Source organism: Thamnophis sirtalis, unplaced genomic scaffold (genome assembly GCF_051295495.1).
Source record: "Thamnophis sirtalis isolate CommonGarterSnake01/CBP01778 unplaced genomic scaffold, rThaSir2_p1.2 scaffold_1, whole genome shotgun sequence".
Lineage (NCBI taxonomy): Eukaryota > Metazoa > Chordata > Lepidosauria > Squamata > Natricidae > Thamnophis > Thamnophis sirtalis.
The window spans coordinates 116,239,723-116,258,944 of NW_028261381.1; the positions used below are offsets into that span (position 1 = coordinate 116,239,723).

Consider the following 19,222-nt stretch of genomic DNA (forward strand, 5'->3'; position numbering starts at 1 on the left):
CCATTTTATACTATTTGATTTGGCATATAGCAAAAAAATAAACATAACTGTATTTGTGCAAAAAGTCTAGGGTCAATTCAAAATAGGCAATATAACAGCGAAAGGGTGTTAGGATACAAATTTGAAATAGTTCTTGGATGCTTTTCAATAAAGGCAATTCATGTCAATAGAAAAACAAGTAATCATCAGTGGGCAGGAAATGGGCTCCAAAACTGTTAGGGAATGTCATTCCGCCATGACCTCAAAAAGCTATTATCTATCAATGCAAATGCACTCTTAAAACCTAATTTCAAAGTTTGAAAAAAAAGAAACAAGTTTTGACACCTGAGCTTTATCTCTTTTTCTATTTTTTGATCATTCTAAGCAAAAGGATATGCATATTCAGTACAAGAAATAAAAAGATAGAAAATCTTACAGAATTAGAGCTTTAATTATCATGATGAATATATTTTCTAAAGTATTCACCATAAGTTGTAATTGTTTTCATGTGGATGAAATATGAGGATTTTTTTGTAATTTTTTAAAATGTCATAACATTATCAACATTTGAAGAATGCTTATTTAAAAGTAAAGTAATTGTGTCCAAACTTTTAATTTAATGACCAAGAACTGATCATGAAAACAGAAAATAGCACATTTTGCTGTTCAGTCACTAGGTTGCATCCTATTCTTTGCAACTCAGTTGCACACTAGATCTCCCTCTCCTCCACTGTCTCCTGCAATTTGCTCAAATTCATGTTCATTGTGTCAATGAACTATTTAACATCTCCTCTTCGGCTGTCCTCTTCTACTTTTGTTTTCAATCTTTCCCAATATCAGGGTCTCTTCCAATGAGTTCTACAATAATACCTTATTCAAACTAAAATTACCCAAAACACTAGAGTATTTTTGGGCGTTTGGCATTCACACCAATCAGCTATCAATAGACACATAGCAATAAAACATATGTGTGCACCATTCAAGAAACAATAAAAGGAAACAAAAAGACCGGAATATATCCTCTTGATCAAACCAACACTGAACAATCAAGCAGAAAACAATGCCCTAATCAAGAATCTATCAAGGAGAAACATTACCCCACCACCAACATTGGCATGGCAAGCTACCTTATATAAACTCAACACTTGCCTACATTGCTGATGTTATCTAGTTGAGTAATGAAACATCTTCAAGCAAACAATGAAGCTCAGAGAGCATCCAAGAACTCTTAAATTATGCTTTATAAAGTCTAAAATTTCTGAAGAGTATTGATGATTTATAAGTGGATTGATGTATTTGTCAACTTGGGAAATTTTTCTGACCCGCTCCCTTTTATTCGGGCATTGGTTGGAACCCTGACAATGTTTGGGTGACAATGCCAACTTAGTTCTTTTCGTTCTAAACTTTTTTAGAAGAACTTGGAAATATACATAATACTGAATATACCACTGAATGTTGCTGTAGTTTTCTTTTATTCTATGGAAGGAGAAGTGGTCAGCAGCACTTGAAGTGTATAGAGGAAGTACTAAAGCTTCAGAAATGCAGCTTGCAGAATTGTGTGATGAGGCGAGAGAGACAGGATAGCTTGAACAGCTTTTATCCAAAAGGTCACCAAAAGTTAGCTATGACTTGATGGATCATAACAGCAAAGTTGTTAATACTGCCAAAGAAAAAGGTGACCGACTCATTGTACTTACAAAGAGTCAGGCAATTTCAAAGTACAAATATTCTGATTGTTCTGATCTCTCAGAATTGTTCAGTCATGGGTTTCTCTAAGCAGATATTTGAATATTTGAAAACTAAGATAATTCACATATATTGTAGAAGGGTAAGAATTCTTTAATCTACTGGCTAGCAATTTCAGCTGTTAAAACTATTGTTAAGAAGTAATAATTACATGGAAATATTAAAGTCAAGACTAGATCTTGAGCCTTGGTGGCACAGTGGTTAGAATGCAGTACTGCAGGCTACTTCTGCTGTCGGCTGCCTGCAATTTGGCAGTTCAAATCCTACCAGGCTCAAGGTTGATTCAGCCTTCCATCCTACCAAGGTGGGTAAAATGAGGACCTAAATTGTTGGGGGCAATATGCTGACTCTGTAAACCGCTTACAGAGGGCTGTAAAGCGATATATAAGTCTAAGTGCTATTGCTGTTGCTATCTGGAGAGCAAGAAAAACCTTCGATAGAACTGCCTGATAAGTATTCAGATCTGTAAAACAGAACCCACACATAGAAATAGAAATAGCATTTAGACTTATGTACTGCTTCATAGCGCTTCACAGCACTCTACTGACAATTTACAAAGTGAACATATTACCCCCAACAATCTGGGTCCTTATTTTACTGACCTCGGAAGGATTGAGGGCTGAGTCAACCTTCAGCCAGTCAGGATCGAACTTCTGGCAGTGGGCAGAATAAACCTGCAATACTGCTTTCTAACCATTGCGTCATCACAGATCACTACAGCCCCTTTAAAATAGTGGTCTGAGGGTCCACAGCATAGTAGTGCATATATAGCACTGATCTGCTTGAGGAGATTTACCTTTTTTTCTGAACTCATCTCAAAATAATTGTTTAAAGTATGAAAAACAAAACTTTATAAACCTGAAATGTTTTGAAACAAAGTGTTTTGGATTGACAAAACAAGCATTGAATGGCTTGGCTTGGCCATCACTGCAAAGGAAACATTTGGGAATAAAAGGATGAAGCATTTGAAGAGAAGAACACCTTGGCAGCCATTAAGGCCTCAGCTGTTTCTGTTGTGCTTTGGCTCTGTGGGGCAATAAATAGCATAAGAAATATTGTAGAAATAGAAAGAAGAATTAATTAAATATCAATATTTTGTAGAAGCTAATGCCCCACTGCTAGTGAAGATGCTGAACTTGAAAAGAGAGTAGATATTTCAGCAAGGCAATGACCAAGAAGATATCTGCAAATCAATCATGAAATGTTTACAGGAAAAAAATTGTAAAGATTTTAAGATGGGCTTCTCTTGAATATTCTTGAAAATCCGTGGGGAGACTGCAAACGTGTAGCGTGTGAATAGAGATCTAAGAATATTTCTCAACTAGAAAAGTATGGAAAAAAGGAAAAGCAAAAATAGAAAGATTTGTCTGGTTATATGAAATATTTCAAAAGCTGTTGTTTCTGCCAAAGGCAATCTTGCGTAATATTGACTGAAAGGATATCCCAAATCTGTACCTGCCATGTTCATATTTTCTTACTTTGAACCTGGAAGCAATTGTACATAAATAGGATGGATTCAAATTTTCAGAAAGATGTTGTGTTTACATTTATACCATGTAGAGACTGTGTCACCTTTTGTTAAGTTGGAGATTTTTGAAATATACCTTTTGACAAAGGTACCGGAAACAGGCATTCAATTGCATATGGTGGAATCTTTCAGCAAAGACCTTTATGTGAATGATGAAGAGGATGATTAAATGTCCTTCTTTATTTGAGAGCCATTCCTGATCTTACAATATGTCCATGAACAGGACTAAACAGGTCAAGTCTCTCTAACCCAGGGGTCTTTGTACATTATGTTCAAACAAATTGAAAATGAAGCGTGAGAAATAAATAATTTAATGTTTAGTAAGGGTTCAGGAGATTGCAACTTAGCAATGTTGAACAAATATTTAAAGTATCCTATAAGGAAATCTATATCTGCATATTGAAATTTCTGGATAGTTATGCAGAAAAGAAAATCATACTGACAAAAATAAGATTGAAAAATTCTCACCATCTGGAGTATCGGCTACAATTTGTGAATAGCACATGCCAGTTGGTTTGGGAAGAATTATTTCAAAAGTTTTTTTTTTTACTCTGTACTCTATGGATTAAAAACAATTCATAACACAAATAACAACTACAAACAGAACTTTTTAATCAAAATTAAATATGTAAATATATTCAATACAATATTTACATATTTAATTTTTAATTAAAAAGCGGTGCTTTTTATGCTGTGCTGTTAAGTAGCATAGATAAGGTAAGGGCAGATACCTGCATTGCTTTTCCTGCAACATACTGGAGCTTAGCTGAATGTCACCTTGTTTTAACAGATTTTCATTTTGACTGATGAGTTTTATGGAACATCTAAGTAGATTGGGACTACCCTTTCATTTTCTCTTTGTTGTACCTTTCTTCCCTTTCAATCAAAGATTGTCAGGAGATATAGAATTAGGCGTATTTTGCAGGGAACATAATATTCAGACAATGAATTATCTGTCAAATTTAAAAGAGCATCTTTTTCAGGTATAGCCGTAAACAGTGACGTGCGGTGAGGTTTATGGCATATGAGGCACAGTGGTGGGTTTCAATTTTTATTTAGACTTGTGGACTTCAACTCCCAGAATTCCACAGCCAGGCATGCTCAGTTCCGATTTAAAGCGACATTTGTTTTTCTCCTTTGCAAAAGAAATTTCCTTCTTTCTTTTTCTTTTTCTTCTCCCTTCCCCTCCTTCCTCCCTCTCTCCCTCCCTCCCCCCTCTCTCAAACACACACACAAGTTGGATTGGACTATCTTTCCTACCCCCTTCCCTCTCTCACCCACTCTCTCAAACACACACACACACACACACACACACACACACACACACACACAGAGTTGGATTGGAGGGAGAGCACCAGCGAGGAGGCCACAGGAGGAGGCAGGAAGCCAGTCAAAGAGCCATACTGGAGCATACATACTTTCCCCCAGCCCCGGAAGGTTCCAGCCCAGCTTCACTGATTACAGGTTTGAAAAGGCAACGTGGCTCTGCCTACAATCAAACTATACTTGAGGAGGGAGAGCACAAGCAAGCCAGGGTCCTTCCCTCCAGCCTTTGCCCAAAGCCCCGCACCAGGAGGATGAAGTTTAAATTCCCCCCTCCCTCCAATCCACACTTACCTTTTCCAGCTGTTTCAGAGAGGATTTCAACTCTACTCTTGCCTCGGATCCTCTGAAGAAGTCCTGCCCAAACGACCGCCCTCTACTATGAGGCAGGAGAACTGCGTGCCTCACCTACATCAGGAATTTTTAGGCTTTTATTAATCTTTGCTTAACTCTGCTCGAGTGATCATAAAACGCCTAAAGAGACTAGATGAGGCACGCAGTTCTTCTGCCTCATAGTAGAGGGCACTTTTAGAGGCTTTTTTAAACAGTTAAGCAGAGTCATCCACAGTGAGGCAGCAACTAGCTCAGCCTGACCTCAGCTCTCGTCTTTTTCTTTTTACATTTTTTTTCCTTTTCATGATGGGAGTGGTGAGGCTGTGCCTCCTCTGCCTCACCTGACTCCATGTCACTGGCTGTAAACAAACATCTGTGTGTGTGTGTGTGTGTGTGTGTGTGTGTGTGTGTTTGTGTGTGTGTATAGATATATGTATGTGTATGCATATGTATATGTGTATATAAACACACAGTCACACACAAACACATATGCATATTCACAAATTAAAAACAAGTACTTAGCATAAGTATATCTCAAAAAGTCAAAACTATGTGGCACAGGATAGAACTAGTCACAACCCCCTCCCCACCCAAAAAAAATTAATAAAAGCAAATACAAGGTCCTCTACAAGCAATTTCTGGCACTCTATGCAAGAAAATGTGTTAAAAAACATATTGAACTCCAATCTTAATTCATATAGGTATAGAGGTTTATTCATATTTTTAGTTCTCAAAAAAGGAAGTCCTATCCAGTATTTCTATAAGCACTACACCCCCCAATCAATTATAGCAAGATCAAAAATTAGATCTGAAAAAGTTTTTTTTTTTTTAAGAAAAACACCCTGCCTGCCTGCCAATGAAAACAATTATCTGATCTTTACTGATTTTTGCTTGAACATAAGGGTGGCTGTTGGCTGCATAATGAAGTAAACTAATGGCCTATAGTGGTTCTTAACTGCATGAATTGCATTCACATTAAACAAACAAAAGCTAAGAGCATGCAGAGAGTGCAGACACAGATAACTGTTCTTCAAACGATCCAAAGCTGTTTTTTGCAATTTTAGATGCATTCTGAAGCCAGGTATCATTCGCTTCCAAGATCATAGGCAGGTAGCATGTACCCAAAAGCTCAAGAAGTGGATATTGTATTATTAGCCTTTACATTTGTAGAACCTTAATTGTGTTGGCTACATTGCTGTGAAGCATATACAGTAGTGCATACACACATATATAAATGCTAAATGCAATTCATCCACTCACATGTAGTAATTTACCAGGGTAGTAGGTGCGTAGCTGTGAAAAGTCATCCTCACTTTTTATTTTTTACAAATGAAACTCTCTCATCAAGTTGGATCGATAGCAGCAGGGACATGACAGCTAGGATGGAAAAGTTGGACAATACCACTGCAAATGGCCCAAAACCCCTAGCCAAATTATAGGACCTGAAACAGGTAGAAGACTTCAAAGCAACTAATTTTCTACCAGCCTCAGAACGAAACATGGAAAACATCTGTTTAGTTCGAAACCAGCGGAGTTGAAATGGCTGCTGAGATTAGAATGTTTCAATCTCAACATGAAATACTGATTGGAATTGAAATGCCCATTTGTATTAATTATTTTATTTCTTCCATATCTAACCATGAACTCTAGAACTCTGGTTTTGGTTGGTTTAAAAGTGAATTTAGCTAATATCAGAACCCAGGAACCTAATTTATTTGGGTCTCAGTTCATTTAAAGAGTTAAAATGAGATATAAATGTCTGTTACCCACTTCTGAATGTGAGAATTTGAAAAGAAGAGACTGAACACATGCTTTGGTTTTTTCCCCAAAACAATTTTCATGTTGCTTTAATTTCCAATTACTTTTACCTGGAATTTAAAAAATGATGATTTTTAAATTTGAAACAACTTCACAGCTTATTGTCCAATAGTTTATTAATATTTATGGAGTAACAAGAAATTATTTTAGTGCTAAGAGTTTTTTTAAAGATAATTAGTTAGACCACATTTCCATTAAACTAATTTATGCTAAATGTGCTTCTGCACTTATTGCTTCTTTATTTGATAAACTTCCTCTGTGATATTATGTACTACCCTTAATGAAAATGCCTATTGTGATATCACTATCAGTCGAGAGGTTATCCTTCTGTAGTCAATTGACAAATTGGTAGATAGTGTGGTTTTTATTTCCAACATTGAAAAAACAAAAAATTAGCAACATAACCTAACTACTTGTTTTCTAAAGGACAGGAATTGCAGAATTTGTACAAAAAAATGTACAAAGTAATTTTAATCAATACATTTCACCATCTTTGAAAATCAAGAACATTACATAAAAATGCAAGACAGGTTGACTTTTTAAAAAATTTTAGTCAACAAAACAACCTAAATAACTCAGAACTACTATATCTATATGTGTTTGTCCAATGATTAGAACTAAATAGCCTATTTATAGATAAGTATCGCGTAACCTTACATTCGTACTGCAGTAACCTTTCAGAGCTCTGCTTGAGAAGTCACTTGTGAGTTAGTAGAAATCTAATTATTTGTGAGCAATTTTTCTATGATTGTCAAAGCAAACCCACTGTAAATATATGTATCTCAAACATAATCTCAGGAGACAATCAGCTGTGCCTTGGCTGAGAGTAGAGAAGCAATTATCTGGTCGTAATCTGAAATATTTGCCAATGTAGTTTTGTTCTCAACTCAAAACCTCCATTGTATTTGGAAGGGACCTATTTCCAGTTTTTACAGTATTTCAAAGATTCAATACAACCAACCATCTTTTTCGTTCATTTTGTAATAATTCCCTGAGGTTTAATAGTGTAGGTTAAGAAGTAACTACCATGAAATGCTCATTAACTGAGAGCATTTGAGGTCACACATGCCACTAAATAAGTCAGCTTAATGCCCTGGAACTGCTAAGAATCAGACACATATATCTTTGAGGGTAGAGGCAAAATGCAGCAATATATTGCAGCATTTTTACATAGACATGGACGCAGATTAGTCTACCAACAACGTATGTATGTATGTATGTATGTATGTATGTATGTATGTATGTATGTATGTATGTGTATATGTGTATATATGTGTGTATATACCGTATTTTCACGACCATAAGCCGCACCGGATTGTAAGCCGCAGTATCAGTTAATGTTAATTTTTTTAACTTTTTTCACATATAAAGCGCACCGGGTTATAAGCCGCGCTCAGAGACCCGGCTCCCCTTGGTTCCTCATCGAATCACGTGCGCAGGTTGCAACTGGAACTCCGTCTGCCCGAGTTGGGGCATTTTCTGGCTTGGGACGCTCCGGCGGCTTCTTCGGGAGGCAGCCTCCAGCCCCGGCACCTTTCGGCCGAGCCTCTCCCGCCAGGCGGCCGCCTTCCTCCGCTGAGCGGCCCCGCGCAGCCACGCCACCCCGGGAGATCGCCAGCGCGGGGGCCTGGGGCGCCGCGGTCAGGTCGCTCTGTCCTCTCCGCCTCCCGCGCCTTGCCCGCCGCCCGCCCGCCCAGGATGCTGACCTACTGCCATGCCCCGCGCCCGCCACTGGCCCGCTCCTGCGCCTCCGCTGCCGCCGCCGCCGCCCTGCTCGGAGTCCTCTGGCTGCACGCCTGCTGCGGCATGCCCCATGTCATCCGCATCGGTGAGCCAGGCGGGGGGGGGGATGGGGGCGGGCAGGGCGCCCGGGTTGCGGTCCCCGAGGCGGGCGGGTGGGCGCACGTGGCAGGCGTCGGCTAGCGGGACATTTCTGGCGCGGGAGGCTTCGGGCTCCGCTGCTCTCCCGGCTCTTACCCGGCCGGCGTGGTGTGCTGGGAAGACCGGCGCCGCACCGGCCACCCGCGCGCCCTTGACCGGCAGCGCAGAGCCGGCTGGGGCGCGGAGCGGAGTTAGGCAGGGCGATTGCCGGGGCGGATGGGGTGCTCGGCACCGGCAAATCCTGAAGGGCTGCGCCGGTCTGCCGTCTCTTCTTGCGGCGGCGGGGGTGACGGAACAGCCCAGTCCATAGGGGCTGGGAGCTGGGTGGCTCTCTGCTCCGACTCAGAAAGTAGCGAGGTTGAAGGGAGAGACCCGAGGGACGTGTGCATGCTTGCGAGCTTCAAGTTTGAGCGTCGGGAGGGAGAGATTTTCGATCTTTTTTCACACATAAAGCGCACCGGGTTATAAGCCACACTGCCGGTTTTTGATAAAATTTTAGGACTTTAAGTGCGGCTTATGGTCGTGAAAATACGGTATATTTACCATCATCATCTCACTTTGAAATATATTCCGAAATACCTACTGTGATGCTAGTCATTATTGACTTCTGTTGCATTCTGTATTTTTCAGTTGGCAGAAAATTCAACTGTTAGTTTTCTTCCATCACCTAGATAAGAGGTGTTTCTTTTAAGTTGTGTTTTCACAATTGTTACGACCCACCTGCTCTAGGATGTTATATATGAAAAGCTAAAGATCTGTAGACAATAATTAGTACAATAACTTACTAGGATCCTAACAGATTTTAGAATTAATGACGTTGTAACTTCTCTTGTTTGCTGGTTTTCTGCAAGCAGGCTCATGTCTAGAAAATGCAGGTTTTAATTAAAATCTTTAATAGTGCTATTGGGGCTTTCCCTTCTTATTTTTTAAAACCTGCATAAAATTCTTTTGTGAACAGAAACGCACTGTTTTAATATGATAGTGTATTTGTGCAAAATGCTTTCATCCTTTATGACGTTAATTGAAAACTGGCTTATATCTTAAATGATTTCTAGTAACTATTTTCGATTAAGTTATACAATGCATAAAAACCAAGGTATGCTAAAGCACTATTGGCGAAACAATACAGCCAAAGAAATTGCAGCTGCAATTTTTAAAAATAATTGAAAAAGGAACAGAAGATGGATGATCCAAACTCTGTTTTAGTCAGGATTTATTTAATCTGATGGGCACCGATGGCAAAGAAGGAGTTAAGAAGGAATCAAACGTTTTGCTAGCAACTGTTATCATTTGTTAGTTTTACAAAGTGTGTTATTTTGCAAATGTGTTCAGATCCAGAATGGAAAGAAAATAATGTGAAATATTTTACACTTTGTCTGATGGAAAACACTCTTTACCACAAGGGGATTCAAACCAAAGTTTAACTTTCTGTCTCCTCAGATTCGCTGCAGAACTTCAGAAGATGTGATGAGAAAAGTGTAGATAGCAATAGCAATAGCACTTAGACTTATATACCACTTCACAGCCCTCTCTAAGTGGTTTACAGAGTCAGCCTCTTGCCCCCAACAATCTGGGTCCTCATTTTACTGACTTTGGAAGGATGGAAGGCTTGAGCCCGTGGGACTTGAACTGCTGAACTGCTGGCAATCAGCAGAAGTAGCCTGCACTCTAACCACTGCTCCACCACGGCTCTTGATAGCCTCAAAGGAATTTAAAGCTGATAATTTTCCAGTTCAACATGGGGCAGGGGGGAGAGAGAAGAGTAAAAAGTATGATTTATAACTGATTGCAGTAACTTCCAATCATAGAGTACAAGTAATCCTTGACTTACAATAGTTCATTTAGTGACTATTCAAAGTTACATGTCATTGAAAAAAGTGACATGACCATTTTTCACACTAACAACCTTAGTAACAGCCCCATGATCATATGATCAAAATTCAGATGCATGGCAACTGGTTCATAGTTGTGACCGTTACTGTGTCCCAAGGTCATGTGATCACCTTTTGTGTCCTTCTGACAAGCAAAGTGAATGGGGAAGCCAGATTCACTTAACAACCGTGTTACTAACTTATCAACTGCAGTGATTCACTTAATAACTGTGGCGAGAAAAGTCAACACTTCACTTAACAAATGTCTCACTTAACAACAGAAATGCTGGGCTCAATTGTGGTCGTACGTCGAGGACTACTGTAACTTTTCCCTTTTTTCCTTTTCAGTCATAGTGATATTAGAAAGAATTCAAACATGGTAGACAGTACATGGTTTAAAAATGCAAAAATACATTACAAAAAAAACACATGAAGTAACATAATAGTTATCAATCTCTCCTTCCACCAGAAGACAGGGCAGGAATTGCTTTCTCCCTTGTGGAGAAATTCTGTCTCTGCCTCTATCTGGGAATGTTTCATCCCTCAAAAATGCAGTGATCATTCTGTTCTCTCAAAAGTTAAATGTATTATAGCAGTTCATTCATTTCCCTCTGATTGTTAACATAATTCAACAGGTTTTCTGAAGCAAGGTTTTGCTTTACTCCTGAACCAATACATGGCATGCTGGAAGTGTTTCAATTAAACAATGCTAGTTTCAGAAGCACACAAACCTGAACACAAACTTTGTCTTTAATGTGCACTGCTAATTGATGAAATTTTCTTCAAACAGAATAAAAACTATTTCAACATGGACTTTTGCAACATGGACTATCCCACATGTGCTTTCTTTCAGCCTGAAAGACAATAAACACGGAATCTGGAAGCATAATAAGAGGCTGAACTAGAACTCATATTCTGCTAACTGGTCCTTATTCTTACCAACACCTTACATTCTCGCCATTTTTATCATTGTGATTGCTGTCTTGAATAGCCTGAAACAGAGAATGAGATATTATTTGTGTATCATGCTTGATTTTTCTTCATTAATGTAACTTTATCAGTCATTTCTGATAAATGGGAAGCCTATTCAACTTAAATGTCATTTTGTTTTCAGGAGATTCCTTTACCCAATTCAGATTTGCTGAAGAAAAAGAATGGATTTCAGAAAACCTTTGCCCAAAGCAGGTAATGGAGAACAAGTCTTTCTTTTAAAATTGTTGTGTATCTTTTTAACATTTCATTATTTCCATGGCAGTTAATAAATATCTACAGTATATACTACTAAAACTCTTATTTAATTGCAATATAATATCTCTGGTAATATTCCTTATTAAGTACCTCATGATGCAATTGACAAGGTTTTGGCACAAAAAAAGATCTATTAATATTTTACTACTCTAGGAAACCTATTCAATGCTGGTGTTTTTCTGCTTGGCATTTTAATATTATTTGTTTAATGTCTTCATCAGATAGTGGAACAAATAATAATTGTTTTTGTGTCTCATCTGTGTGTAATAGGTTTATGTGTATGGAGATTCTCAATCATCCAGGTTATGCCCCAGAAGCGCTTTTCAAAAAGCAACTGGTGTTTTTTTCCTTAAAAAGGTTTTGCTTCTCTTCCAAGAAGCTTCTTCGGTTCTGGCTGAAGGGAAAGGGTTTATATTCTTTGCAGTCATTGGCATTCTGAAAGTCAGTTGTTAGTTCTCTGACAGTCATTGAGGCCACTTACGGTGGTTATCTGTTCCTCAGTGTCACCTGAATCAGAATGCAAATGGGTGTGGAATCTCCATAGGAATACTGAAAGGATTTTGTTATAGATAGGAGATAGGTGGTATTATATTCCTCCCCATTTGTTAAGAGAGAGCTGTTCACTTTTAACATAGTTGGGTTTTTTTGACCCCTCTTTCAGCTTAGTGGTTCCCTCTGTCCAGAATGTGAACTTTGCTGTTTTCAAAAGAGTTACCTTTGTCTTTCAGATATAGGTTTATCTATATACTACTGAAATTATTGTGTCTGTAACCTTTAAAATTGAGTGAAATAGTGCATTATCACAGGACAACAATTTTTGATTCAAACTACCTCAAATGGACTATCTTATAGAATGAATCCAAAATCCGAGACCTACAACTCCCAAGGAAATGAAATTTGAGACAGTTGTATCTGCTGAAATGTTGCTGGATGCTGCTACAATCACGCGATCTGCATTTTCAATGTTTTGTGACAGTTTCCCAGCTGCCTTCACAATCCCTCATTCTGTCCCCCACCAGCAGCAGCCACATACCTGTCTGCTGGGAAGGGAAAAGGGAAGAAGGAAGGAAGGTTGGAAGATTTCTAATGTTCCCTTACCAGCTTCCCACAAGAGAATTCAATGCGAAGGTGGTTAGAAGTCATTCCTGTTCTGTCTGCTTTTTTGCTCACCTGTGGTCATTCTGTTTCTCTATTTAGGTAAGGATTTTTTTTCCTGAAATGATGACCCAATGGTGCATGGGTTGTTTAATACCTGTAAAACAGATGAAAGCATAATATTGTTTCAGGCATCATCTTAAAACAATAGGCAATTGTTACTGTTCTCAGTCTTCATGCAACACTCAGTCACACACACACAACCCAGGCAAATAAGAATTATATTACTTCCTTACCTTGTAAGGATTATTAAAGTAATATATGCAAAGTGCTTTGAACACATAAAGTGCTCTTTATAAATGCTAAGTAAGTGTTATTAAATCAAAAGAGAGTAAAATAACCCAGCTATTACATAAAAGCTATTAAAACCAGTCCTCCCACATCCATGTTAAAACTTAGTACCAGCCCAAACAAATCAATACAGTTTGTATGTTTAAAAAATGGACATGGATTACAGTTGAACCTGCACCTGAGTGGAACAGTAGACATTGTACACATGAATCTGTATCAGCCACACATACAATGTGGTTTTAGTAAGCAGAAAGTTATATACTATAAAATTATGTCATAGTTTGATACAGTGTGATGAAAAGCTACCAAAAATCCATTGTAGTGTTCAAAGGCATAGCTAATAGATGTTAAGTCTTGATAGAAGAGGACTTTTACATTAAAGTAGTAAAAAGAGATACTAAACACCTGGGCACAATAGTAGATTTTGCCACATCCTGCTGAAATGCATCGATAGTTATCTTGGAAGATGGATAACAACTACTTATCCCAGGATCCTAACCAGATCAAATCACTGGGCCACATTGCCTACCACTTTATTGTTGATTAGCATTGTGAAATGTGTTTTTTTCTGAGATCTATATGTAAAAGGAATGCTTAAAGCAAGCTTTCCCACCATTGTTCAACCTTTTAAGTTGGCTTTTAAAGTAAGGCAAGATCAATTTGATGATAATCTAAACACCACAAGGAAAAAGGATTACCTTCCCAATTCCTCATCTGTGTTCTAAAATTCTGTGATTGAAAATCAAAGTTGAAAAGGGAAGGGTGAAATGATTTGTCAAACACAATTCCGAGGAAGGTACAGAAAGGGACTTTGAAAGATGGACAGATTTGTAAGATGAACACCTTCTTCCAACTTGAGGACTAATTTACTAAAAAGAGGTGAAGAGACAGAAGATTTATCTACTGATTTTAACCCAGCCTTACTGTCAAAGTTAGGGAATTGCTAGTGTAAGATTATAGCTTTTCTTCAAGAGTCTCTAATGAAGTGAAATGGATCCACTGATGATGGAAAAAAGAAATGTATTTTTCTTCCTTTATCATGCCATCTGCACATTTATCAGTTGTAGGGAATAACATCAGCAACTACTCAGGAAAGTGTTCTATTATTTCTATCCCCTTGTTTTGTATTAGGCTAATGCCTGTGCCAAAATCAGAGAAGATCCTACGCTGCTACTTAGAATTGGGACTCAGGTTTGGCTTTCCTTTTCTCATTTGTCATGCTCATTACAGAAGACATGTGATGAAATGGCATCACACTGTGACCTTGTTTTCATTCAGAATATAACATCCAATGGCACAAAGGAAGATATCTTATGGAACGGTGGTATTTTTCAAGGAATCTTTTGAAGAATTTCTTGTATTTAGTTCCATGAAATCTTTTTTCTTGCATTGCCAAATATTATTTATTTGCTCACCACAATATAAAAAAGATATTGAGATTCTGGAAAGAGTGCAGAAAAGAGCAATAATGATGATTAAGAGGCTGGAGACTAAGACATATGAAGAACAACAATTGCAGGAACCGGGTATGTCTAGAATAGTGAAAAGATGGCTAAGAGAGGTATGATAGCAGTGTTCAAGTATTTAAGGGCACACCACAAAGAAGAAAGGGTCAACCTATTTTCAAAAGCACCAAAAGATAAGACAAGACAGAAGCAATTAATGGAAACTAATCAAGGGGATTAGTTTCCAAGGGGAGAAGCAACCTATAACTAAATAGAAATGTTCTAACAGTGAGAATAGAATTAAATAGAATAGAATAACAGAGTTGGAAGGGATCTTGGAGGTCTTCTAGTCCAACCACTGCCTAGGCAGGAAACCCTATACCATTTCAGACAAATGGTTATCCAACATCTTAAAAACTTCCAGTGTTGTAGTATTCACAACTTCTGGAGGCAAGTTGTTCCACTGATTAATTGTTTTAACTGTCGGGAAATTTCTCCTCAGTTCTAAGTTGCTTCTCTCCTTTATTAATTTCCACCCATTGCTTCTTGTTCTACCCTCAGGTGCTTTGGAGGATAGTTTGACTTTCTCTTCTTTGTGGAAACTCCTGAGATATTGGAACACTGCTATCATCTCTCCCCTAGTCCTTCTTTCTATTAAACTAGACATACCCAGTTCCTGCAACCGTTCTTCATATGTTTTATCCTCCAGTCCCCTAATCATCTTTGTTGCTCTTCTCTGCACTCTTTTCAGAGTCTCCACAACTTTTTTTCATCGTGGCGACCAAAACTGAATGCAGTATTCCAAGTGTGGCCTTACCAAGGCATTGTAAAGTGGTATTAATATTTCACATGATCTTGATTCTATCCCTCTGTTTATGCAGCCTAGAACTGTGTTGGCTTTTTTGGCAGCCCCTGCACACTGCTGGCTCATATTTAAATGGTTGTCTACTAGGATTCCAAGATGCCTCTCACAATTATTACTATTAAGCAAGGTACCACCTATACTGAATCTGTGCATTTTGGTTTTTTTTTTTGCCTAAATGTAGACCCTTACTTTTTTCACCATTGAATTTCATTTTGTTAGATAGCGCCCAATGTTTAAGTTTGTCAAGATCCTTCTGTATCTTAAGTCTGTCTTCTGGAGTGTTGGCTATTCCTGCCAGCTTGGTATCATCTGCAAATTAGATGAGTTCCCCATTTATCTGCTCATCCAAATCATTGATGAAGATGTTGTAGAGTACTGGGCTTAAAACAGAGCCTTGGGGTACTCCACTGCATATTTCCTTCCGTGTAGATGCAGTTCCATTTATGACTACACGTTGAGTGTGATTGATCAGCCAGTTTCTAATCCATCTAGTGGTGATGCTGTCTAACCCACATTTTTATACTTTATCTAGTAGTAGGTTCTGGTCTACTTTATCAAATGCCTTACTGAAGTTCAAGTAAATTATATTGACAGCATTCCTCTGGTCCACTAATTTTGTCACTTTGTCAAAGAATGCAATAAGATTAGTCTGGCATGATCTGTTTTTGGCAAACCAATGTTGGCTTTTGGTTATTACTTTATTTACTTCTAGGTGTTCACTGATTCGTTGTTTGAATATCTTTTCCAGAATCTTCCCTGGTATTGAGGTCAGGCTGATAGGTCTGTAGTTTCCTGGATCTATTTTTTTTCCTTTTTTGAAGAAGGGAACCACATCAGTTCTTTTCCAATCTTTTGGCAGTTCCCCGGTGCTCCAGGATCTCTGAAAGATATAGTTCAGTGGTTCTGAGATCTCGTCTGCCAGTTCCTTCAGAACCCTGGAGTGTAATGCATCCAGTTCTGGTGATTTAAACTTGTCTAGGGTAGACAGGTGCTCACTCACCATTTTCCTCCCTATTTTAACTTGTGTTCCTAATCTGTTTTTTGTGGTAATATTTTTGATAGGACTGTTTATTCCCTTTGTGTAAAGACAGATGCAAAATAATTAATTAAATAGTTCTGCTCTCTCCCTGTTGCTTTTCAGCTTCTTGCCACTTTCTCCCAGCAATGGACCAATTGTTTCCTGATTTTTTTCTTGTTTTTAACATGTTGGAAGGAGCTTTTTTGTTATTTTTTACTTTTGTTGCAAGTCTTTCTTCACTGTGAGCCTTAGCTTTCCTCACTTCATCTTTACAGGCTCATGCTATTTGCTGATATTCTGCCTTAGTTATGTGCCTCTCTTTCCACTTTTTATTCTTATCCTTTTTGTGTTTCAATTTGTCAGAGAGTTCTTTATGCAGCCATGCTGGTTTCTTTTGAGAGCTGTTATTTTTCTTCTTCATTGGTATTGTGGTAAACGAGGCTTTTGTAATCTCATTTTTTCAAATTTTCCTGAGCTTCTTGCGTTGTTTTCCCCTTGAGAATTCTCATCCATGGAATTCTTCCCAAGCTCTCTCTAAGTTTATTGAAATTAACTCTCTTAAAATCCAAGACTCTAGTTTGACTTTGTTGTACTACTTGTGTTTGCATAATGTTGAATTCCAATATTGCATGATCAAGGTTCCTTGATCAAGGCCCCCAAGGTTCCTGTAGCTTCAACACCTTCTATCATTTTTGTTAGGAATATAATTCTAATGGTTGGGTTGGCAATATATAAATCATGTAACAATATTGTACCTCTAGCTTTAAACATACTGTAAAATGTGATTGGTTGTTGTTTTTCCTCAATCGGCCGTAGGAGGGAGCCAGAACGACTGTTAGCTCTCTCTCTGTTTGTTAGATGCTGGGCTGATCTGATCTGAGTGCCGTGAGCTATTGTAAGTTTTGCAACTGTTAGCAAACATTGATTACTGGACTGATTATATGTTACTGGACTATGTTATTTGGATTATCCCTTAACTGAAAGACATTGATGACTGACTGATTTATCTGTGTATGACTTGGACTGTTTGATGGACTCTGATACCTCTATTTCTACGAAAGTAAAACTACAGTGTCTCTATATGCTGGTTTGTGTGTTCTCCAACACAACTCTCACAACGCTTTACTGAACGTACTCGCTCTCACAACTTAACAATTTCCTCTCTGTTAGTGAGAATTAAGTCCAATCCAAGAACAATAAAAAAATTAAGTCCAAGAACAATCAACCAATCAACCTTGCCTTCAGAAGGTGTGGAGGCTTTCCACAAGAGATTGGACAACCATCTGTCTGAAATGGTATACGGCCTCATGCTGAAGCAGGGGGTTGGACTAGAAGACCTCCAAGGTCTTTTCCAACTCTATTATTCAATCTTCTATTGTCTCAGAAAAGTAACATGAACTATATAGGAGTCGGATGATTACCTTTTTTGGCTCAATATAAGGGGATATCAGTACAGTACTATCAATTCAGATTTTTCCAGATTATATGAGTAAAAATAATTTAGCCATTTCAAATACCAATAAAGTGTTAGAATGTTTTCTACAAGTGTCTTTGGTCTTAAAATTATGGCAAAATTCAAAACAGTGCTAACAGCAGCAACAAATTTAAAAAAAACAAAAAGATCTGCGAGCTTTCTGAATTGGTCCAGGTTCTGTTTATTATTTATTTATTCATTTCATCAACAATATATTTATATCATTTTTGCACTATGAAGTATCAGGCAAAATACAGACAAGACATTCATGGTACATTAAAAAACAATAGAAATAGCCTGCAGTACTGCATTCTAACCACTGCGCCACCACAACTCTTGATATAGTTCTGTACATCTGCCTGTCTTGTGTAGTGGCTTGTTGCCATATTCTTTCAGAAAATACCAAAAATTCCAGAACCTGTAGTGATGTCAGAATTATTACGTTCAAGGTAAATAGATGGTTGCTTGTTGTTGCTTCAGTTTGTATATGAAATCAGGCATTCATGAGTCACTATACCCAGTAATGAAAATATGTTACAGCTTTACTTGCACTGAAAGAATAAGGTACTCCATGGCTGTTTAGTCTTCCCCAACCTAGGATAGAAGACTTTGTTGCATTAACCTGGTGATGAAAATGACTGCAGTTTTCATTTATTGCACATGAACTCTGTTTTCAGTTGTCAGGATTGTACGTTGACTGCCAGTCCTTGGTTCAAGCGCTTGAAGAGCTGCCTCTGCACCTCAAACTCAACATGGCTGCTGAACTGGTACAGGTAATACCCCTCCTCCTCAAAAATATCTTGAGCCCAGGGATGGGCTGCTATGGATTCACCCACGTTCAGGAGAACCCATAGCTAATGTTATGGCCGGTTTTGAGAACCTCCAATCACACCCCTGGCTGGCCCTGCCCACCCCACCCCTCCCCTCCCAGGAGTTTCCACGTGGCCCATTTTGGATGCGAGGTAAGTGCAGGCCCGGGTGGAAGCTCAGGGAGGAAGAAAAACAGGCCTCCTGGAAGTTCCAGAAGGCAGGAAATGGGTCTGTTTTCGGTCTCCGGAGGGCCTCCAGAGACTGGGGGAAGCAGTTTTCGCTTTCCCAAAGTCTTGAGGAAAGCCTCCGGAGCCTGGGGAAGGCGAAAAATTTCCCCCTCCCACTGTGATGCAGGAGGCCGACTAGCCATGCCCACCATGGCCACACCCACCCAGCAACCAAGCAGAAAACCCGTCGCTGAAATTTTTGAAGCCCAC

General features: G+C 38.7%; 1 protein-coding gene across 1 annotated transcript in view; it reads left to right on the forward strand.

The window, feature by feature from the left end:
- The window catches only part of AVEN (apoptosis and caspase activation inhibitor), a 138,300-nt gene that overhangs the window by 110,673 nt on the left and 8,405 nt on the right, over positions 1-19,222 (forward strand). Inside the window, exons 3-4 of the mRNA XM_014062229.2 lie at positions 11,594-11,664; positions 18,653-18,748. Coding sequence (XP_013917704.2) covers positions 11,594-11,664; positions 18,653-18,748 — 167 coding nt within the window. The remainder of the gene's footprint in view (positions 1-11,593; positions 11,665-18,652; positions 18,749-19,222) is intronic.